Source organism: Cydia strobilella, chromosome 8 (genome assembly GCF_947568885.1).
Source record: "Cydia strobilella chromosome 8, ilCydStro3.1, whole genome shotgun sequence".
NCBI lineage: Eukaryota > Metazoa > Arthropoda > Insecta > Lepidoptera > Tortricidae > Cydia > Cydia strobilella.
This window is the reverse complement of record NC_086048.1, coordinates 16,891,918-16,900,431: the sequence shown is the minus strand read 5'-3', so window position 1 is coordinate 16,900,431 and position 8,514 is coordinate 16,891,918. Positions and strand designations below refer to the sequence as shown.

Sequence of the window (8,514 nt, the reverse complement as noted above, 5' to 3'; positions counted from 1 at the left end):
TCGTCAATATCTCAGTGTCGACCTTAGAATAAAATTATGCGACACCTTAATATTATCTAAACTCAACTATGTCGATACTGTGATCAACGGTTGCTTACTGGCTCGTTCAAAGGCACTCCTTCAACGCATCCAGAATGCCTGTGCCCGTTTCTGTTTCCCCATACCTCCACGTACTCATGTCACCCCTTATCTTAACACTGGTAAGATGTTGAAAATGGAAGCACGTCGATCGTTGCATTTTGCGACCTTACTTTTCGGTGTAGTAAATTTTCAACAGCCCCAATACCTTTTTAACAAGTTGTCGTACTCCACCCGCCCTATGAGAGATGCTATTCGACTAATCTGTCCGAGACACGGCAGTTCAGCAGCGTTTCGTGGCAGTTTTCGCTACTCTGCTACGAAATGCTGGAACAACATACCCCCTCCAATACGTAACTCTAAAACATTATTCACTTTTAAACTTAAATTTAAACGATATCTTTTCAGCTTGCAACTGCCGTGTTCCTCGCGTTCCATGCATCTTAGCTAGATTATTCCATAGGTGTCTTACTTATTTGCGTGAGTGATATTGAACATAACGGATATTTTTCTGTTAGTTTAAATCGTCGATCGATGCCTTCTCTAAAATCCTATTTACAACTAACTACCAAGTACTAACTCACAAATATTTATTAGTTATTGTATTTTATAAATTTAATCATTATTTATTTATTCCATTTTATATATATATATAAATATATATATATATATATATATATATGTTTCTTTAATATTTTTTGCTCAATACATGATGGTACAATGGCAGATCTAACGCCTTAAGGCATATATGCTCCACTATATATTAAACTAAATACATGCTTGACTTACACCTCTTTATATATATTTTTACATATTCCCAAACCACTCACTTCCACATCCACTTTCAAATTTTTCCTTGTATATTGTTTCTAATTTGTCCTAATTGTTAGTTACTGCCTTTACTGTTCTGAGCTATCTTCTTGCCCTGGGCTCCACGGAAGACCAGCGCTGTAGCATATACCTATATGTTAGAGCATATGCTGAGTGGTGTCCATTTGTAGCCTCTATAGCAGCATCAATATTGTAATTATTGCATGTTAGTATAAGCTACTTGTAATTTTACGTGTTAGTGTATAAGATCTTCTTCTTTTTAAATTTGTATGGTGCTGTATGTAGATTTTTACAATAAACGTTTTCTATTCTATTCTATTCTATTAAAATGAGATCAAAACAACAAACGTTAAAACTTGTAGATTAAAACAAGTAGTTAAATTTGAATCTGGCTTCAAGCAGATTTTAAACGGACATTCACAGAAATAAAATCGGCGGGTTCAAAACTTGCCACAATTCTATAACGATGGTAATAGGGCTACCGTATTTGCTCACCAGTTGGCGCCACTAGCACACGAAGTCACGTCAAGTGTCATATAAGCGTTTACTTAGTAATTTCTATTATACACGAAGGAAATTGATTAGGTAATAGGTTTGTACCTTGTAATTTACAATTTACAGTCGCGTAATTTTATACTTTCTTAGTAAAGTTCTTTTTAGCCGTAATTTATTAAGAAATTAACCATTTATTTTTGCCATAGTTACGTTAAATTTGTCCGAACCGAATCTCAAATAAATACGGACATTATACCTCTCTAGTCGAATGATGGCCCCTATGATAGTTCATTTTTAGGGTTCCGTACCCAAAGGGTAAAAACGGGACCTTGTCGGTCTGTCCGTCTGTCACCAGGCTGTATCTCATGAACCGTGATAGCTAGACAGTTGAAATTTTCACAGATGATGTATTTCTGTTGCCGCTATAACAACAAATATTAAAAACAGAATAAAATAATATTTAAGTGGGGCTAACATACAACAGACGTGATTTTTTTGTCGTTTTTTGCGGAATGGTACGGAACCCTTCGAGTCCGACTCGCACTTGGCTGGTTTTTATATGGGTAGCTGTCACGTAAAACGTTTGTAGACATTTTCAACAAATTGGCTATTTAAAAAATACTTTTATAATGGCTATATATGAAATGATTAGTTTCATATTTAGCAAAATTATTTTAAAAGAAAACACTGAGCCGTTTTCACAAAGCCAACAGTTTATTTTGATTATTATACATAAAGCGTCTATTTTTCAGACCAACCATACTGAAATCTACTCGTCATTTCATATGTTTATGATGTACCTAAAAATATCTAGGGAAATAATAGAACAACTTAAGTTGATTGGAGATTTTTTATATTGTTACGAAATAACAGCAATAAATAAATAATATAAAAAGCACAATACATTTTTGTATTTTATTCCTATACATTGAGTAAATTTACCTAAACTTGTCTACCAAATAATGACATAATAGGTAAAGATATCATACACTTATGAACATGTCAAACATCAAATTATTCCTTGTCAGATATTAATAGACTTGCTTGATAATCTAAATATTTTAATTAAGTTACCTACCTACTTTTTATGCCACAACTTTTCCCTAGTAAAACCAACTTACACAAACGCCACCTTGTCACATTCAAATGTGTACGTTTTAAGATCGGTTTTACCCTAGGTACCTATTTAAGTGTTATATTCACAATATTAAATTATATTTAACTTGTTGTGCTTTTCAAAGTCAAGTTGAACAGTTCAGTTTCTGTTTTTTAAACTAAACTGCTTGTATGGCAACCTTATGGCATTATATTATTGTCAAAATATTAGTTAAAGCTTTCAGATTTACCTGCTACGTAAGTATATTCTTATTATATGAATAAATTTATTGTATAAGTCCTTTTAGGCCATGTCTAGAAACACGTACACTCAAAAAATGGAAGCCTTTCGTATTGTGTATAACGTCACTTAGGCGTAAAAATCAGGTTAATACATGAAATGGTTTTATGTATCTATGTTTCCATTCGGTTGACTGTACAGTGATCATTATGCTCATTGTAAAAAAGTTTGTAACTGCAGTAGAATTTGGAAGCAAGTTTATATTATTTCTAAACGGTGTTGCCAGCCAACGAACAACATTTTACTAAATCAAACTATAGGAACCCAAACATCAGTTCACGATCTTTGATACGATCTGTAGCCATTGTCAAACGGCACTTGCTAACAACGCGTTTGTAACATCAGTTGGCAACGGCTTACTTATACAAAGGAAGCTAAAGCTAAGAATACACCCCTAAATATTTCATAGATTTGACAAGCATGAATTACTCAGACCACATTAAACGTTAAATGTATAAAATAAGGCACAGTCAAACATTTCATTTGAAACGAAAAGTATATAAACAAAAGAGAGGCATAAATTAATGAAGAATCGGGAGAGAAATAAATTAAGAAAGAAAGTGGAAAACATGTCATGCGAAAATAAGTTAAGGTAGGTTTAAGTTAAATCTATTAGTTATCGTCAATTTATAAATAAAAAGCTTATAAATAACAATAAATAAATCTTAAGGCACTGTTTTAGGTACCAAGATCACAATTTTATCATTTTCTAATGATGTTCGTGCATACGGGTTGTAGAAAAACTAAACAACGTCCAACTTCCCTCGAGTTTTAGTTGCGTTGCGTAAGTTGAGTTATACGTTGTTTCAGTTTCCCAAGATAAGGAAACTGAAACTTAACGTAACGTAACGTGCCATCATATTCGCAAATGGTTTATGGGTTGTTAAACTAAACGGACTGATTCCAATTTCTCAACTTAAAGGCGCGGGAAAGAAAAATTGTGTCGCAGGATATCAAACTTGCCGGAATCCACGAAAAATTATGGCGGAGAGGTAATTGTGAGGATTTAGGCAAAATTCATAGGCTACAACACATTTCAAAACCTAAATCTGTAATTGATCCATCTATGTTAGCAAGCCAAACGATTAGAGGCATGGAACACGGTTACAAGAGAGAGTCGGAGAACAGCATCATAACAGTGATGATCGGACGGCCGACTGAACATGCCAAACTATTATAGGGATCTCTAACGAAAAATAACTTTAGTCCGCACCTTACATCTCTAACTCTAACTCGTTCACTTACAGTTATCTGGTAAATACTTAAAAAGACATAAGCGCATACATTTAATTATTTCTGCATTGTGCAGAATAACAATACCGACACAATTTACAAATATTCAAAACTTTGAACTAAATAATACCTATGCGATCTCAATTTACGTCCTAAGACTACTTAATAAATTAATTCCTATCGGATATATATATAAATCGTTGTCGAACATTTCTAGTCGAATATATTTACAGTGGCGGGATATTTACACTGGGTTCTATTTACAGTCGTCCGAGCGGTGCACGACCCGCGTGCGACGCGGCAAGTTCCACTTTCACTTAACAATATCAATGGTAGGAGTACGACGACGGTAACACGACGTCTCCGACGTAGTAGAGCGCGCTGGCGTACCAGTGGACGCCCCGGGGGCTGTCGGCGGAGCTCCAGCCGGCCGTCCAGCGGAGCGGCGCCATGGCGGCGTGCGCCAGCGAGTGGCTCTTGACTACGGCGTAGCAGGACGCTAGCGCGTCGTCGACTATGACCGTGCCCGTTTTCGTAAGCGGCGCGAACACCCCGCGCTTGTGCACGGGTCGGGTGTGCGTGACGCGCGAAGGCCGCATGACGCCGGCGGTGCCGCGCGTGAGCAGCACGTCGCCGGGCCGCACGTCGCCCGCGAACGCCTCCCGCCAGCCGTCCGCGGCCGCCAGCAGGAGCAGATGTGACGGAGTAGCCGTGATCGCTACGCCGTTCTCTGCTGTCACTTCTATAAATCTTCGAGTCGCGTTTGGATCGCGGTCGATGAATGTTACAACCTGAAAACATTGAATATAGGCTTTAGTATTTAGTCCTATAAACTCTTGACGGATTTGTCGAACACCAAATCCAAAGAAAGGGCGCCGCAATAATACCGTAGCTATCGGAGTGAACCCAATTATCCGTTCGCATCCCGTTTCAGTATCTCGTTTCTTAGCTTAAATTATTCTCGGAGGCTTTAGCGATCGATGGGACAAAATGTCTGATGCTTGAGGCCCTTAAGGGATAGTTAATTAATTCCCTTGAAGATTTTCTTTGGGGTTAAGTAGTACCTAAGTAATATTTAATCATCACGTAACTTTTTTTGTGTTTTTTGTATCACGGTGCGAGTATAACCTATGTTATGAGTTGCAACAATGTAAAAAAACTGGTCAAGTGCGAGTTCGTTTACCTCGCGCACCGAGGGTTCCGTACAAACAAACTTTAAATTTTCTCATGTTACTATAATCACGAGACTTTTGACCAGAAGCACAATTGTAATGGCTAAGCATAATTGTTTACAGCGCCATATATCGGCAAATTGGCTAACTAATTTGCGCGACCTGTATGTATGTTGGTTTTTCAGGGATAATTCTTTATGAACCGATTTCAACAATTCTTGTTTTATTTGAAAGAAAACATTTATCAGTATTTATAAATCTCATAGAAATTTCAATTATATTAATTCCCGCAAAGGGGCTTAAATTGAAAATTAATGAGTAAATGTTCTTTGTTAATTAAAACAAAAGTTTTCTAGATAAAAGTGTGATTATATTTTTCCTGTAATATTTATGATAATGACATTATAATGTAGAAATGTTTTTTTTTCACATTTTCCTTCATACCTACCTCCATTTTTTTCCTTACAAAAAAATATGCTTTGTAATGTTCAATTTGAGCTCTTTCAAATGATATCCCACTTGACCTGGTAACTAGAGTTTGAAATCTTGCCCCCTCTTTAAATTGGGTATTTTCCATAATTAATAAAAATTATTAAAAAAAATACACTTCCAAGATGTCTGGGTTAGCGTTTTTCATAACTATTCTAAATTTCAAATCGGTAGCTTAAGTAGTTCTCGAGATATTTAGCAATGTGACAGACGGACAGAGTCGCACCATAAGTGTATCTTTTGTACTTTTTGATACGGAGCCCTAATTATGTATTCCTGCACCCCCTTAATTGAAGAGAATCTTTAAATAATTACATGAAGTATTGCAATGAGCAGTCATTGAGCAGTCGTCATAGATAGATAGATATTGAGCAAGCCTCACCTCCGAGTACACCATCTTTCCGCTGTCATCAGCAGCGAGCACTTGGTCCCCTATCCGCAGGGTGCCGATATCTCGCGCGCCCTCCGGAGTGTGCACCACCGCGCCGCCCGGGAAACAGCCTGCACCCATGCCACTTGACGATTCTGTAAACGATGTATGTTCACTGTTAGAAGGTGTTCATAAAGTCAAAAGAGCTCAACTTTTCCAATAAATGCAAACAAACAGGGCAAGATAAATGGTTTCTTATTCTTATTATAAGTTAAATAAAAGCTTGTAAACTCTGTATATATTAGGTAATTTTATTTACAGTAAACAATCAAATAAAATGAATTTAATATATATATGACAGTAAAATTTAAAAAGGCCTTCAATGCCCAGGGCTGGGGTCGAACTAGCGTTTTCTGCATTCGCGGCTTTTCTTTCGTAAGTAAGTACCTACATGACATCTATTTCAGTTCATATACTTAACTACTATCCACACACAAATTATAATACCTACCTACTTAATTAGGAAATGTATTTTATTCCCTAATTATAGTTAAGTAATAGTCAAGTTTTGTCCTAACGTTTTTATAGAAAAAATATTTTGTTAACAAAGGTTTATAATGCTATTACGAGTAAGCATGTACTTTACTCTCTAGAGAGAGGTCCTTAATAATAGTTATAAATAATAATGTTTGCATGCACCTAATAAATTGACTTTTATTAATTAAATTATGTAAAATTATGATGATAATTGAAATGTTACTAAAATAGTATTAAGGAATAAACAGGGCTTAATTATTAATATGTATGTACTTTGTATTTTAATACACATTCCAAAATGATGAACACAAACTTTGGAACCACAAAGTGAAACTTGTAAGTAACAGTAGGTATGTAAAATTAAACGAAATGTTAGAGAAATTATGGTAAGTCTGTTTCAAGACAAAAACAAAAACAGTGTTTATTCGCGAGGGTAACAATTAATTATCTCCTTCGAAGATATCAACTTGCTACTTTAAAATTAGGACATCAAAGGAATTCATTTGACCGAAAAAACAGAGTACATACCTACTTATAGTCTATATTAATTTGCATTCATATGTCCTTGAGCAATAGGTATTTAAACCACGAATTACTCCTTAAAATGTTTAAGCAACCCAATGAATTAGATTAAATCAAAATTAAATACATAGGTACTGCTGTGCTTTAGCTTTAGGTACCTACAGCTTCTATAAATCGGTTTATTTTTAATCATAATATTATACGCATATCCTTTTTGATCCTTTATACTTTATACATTGATATTCGACGTGGCTTATTCAATTTCACGTCAACCATAAAGCATCAATATGAAACGAACATGCATCGCGTTCGCGTGTCCCGTACACGGCGCGAGTAAAGGCAATAAAATAAACTCGCGAACATAAAATCGTGCAGAGGACGATAGTAAATTAGCTCGGAGCAGTCATATCCCTTTAAGGAATAATGCGCCGGTAATTAAAATCCGATAAGATGCGAAACAAAGCGAATGTGACCGAGCAGGCTATCGGTGGGAGCTCGCAGGTAAGCTGCCTCTCTTGTTACCGCGAGCTTCCCACGGAATTCCGAACCCCTAAGTAATCGCTTACACGAATTTTAGCGGATTTCAATCCGTTTTACTAAATCTTTTTACCATTGTACTTTAAAGAACTAATCAAAAAAGTTTACCTAGCTCAGGTTAACTCCGTTAACATATTTGTTTATAATCTAATATTATTTACCTAAATCTTTATCCAGCTTAAACTGTACTTGTCCGTAATCTCGGATTCCAAAGTATTGCAAAAAGTGTTTACGTGAAGCTAAATGGTATTCCTAAGATTAGGGGAAAGCGGTTGTCCGTAAGCTGCCGCTTGCTTCGCCTTGCACAGGCTACTAAGCAGTAAGGTTGCAAAACCACGTCACTATTGCAAAAGGGTGTAAGAGCAAAGGAAATGGAAACGCGCTTGGCCCTTATTCATTATCGGCAACATTACACAGGGTGTGCAATTACATGCGCAAATGAACAAGAAGAAGCCAATACGTCACTACATGGAAAAGCCGATGGCGTCGTTTGCGTGAGCTCGTTAAATTTTGATTTGTTGTGTAACCGACCGATAAATCCAGGCGATCTCTGCTCACAAAGCCTCGCCCCTCCGGACGCGTTATACAATAACCGCACAAATTAGATTTCGTTCAAAGTCAAGCGCTTATTGTCGATATTTGTTTGTTGTTCAACGCATCACACGAATCATTGAATAGGCGTCGGCCACCTTTGCGTTTTTTTTTCGCATCGGGATGCAATTCATCTTACAGATAATATATTAACAGACACCATGACCGCTAAAGAACTTGGTAATAGATGTGGGGTAGTAAAAAATATGTCAGCGTTTCTGCTGGATATTTAATTGACCATTGTTACCATTTATATAATGATA

At 36.4% G+C, this 8,514-nt stretch overlaps 1 protein-coding gene across 1 annotated transcript in view; it reads right to left on the bottom strand.

Annotated features, from left to right (window-relative positions):
• Nucleotides 1–2,096: 2,096 nt before the first annotated feature.
• Nucleotides 2,097–8,514, bottom strand: part of LOC134743762 (sonic hedgehog protein) — a 61,547-nt gene continuing 55,129 nt past the window's right edge. Inside the window, exons 3-4 of the mRNA XM_063677409.1 lie at nucleotides 6,077–6,219; nucleotides 2,097–4,824 (exon numbers count right to left, since the gene is read on the bottom strand). Of these exons, the coding sequence (XP_063533479.1) occupies nucleotides 4,360–4,824; nucleotides 6,077–6,219 (608 nt within the window). The 3' untranslated portion in view covers nucleotides 2,097–4,359. The remainder of the gene's footprint in view (nucleotides 4,825–6,076; nucleotides 6,220–8,514) is intronic.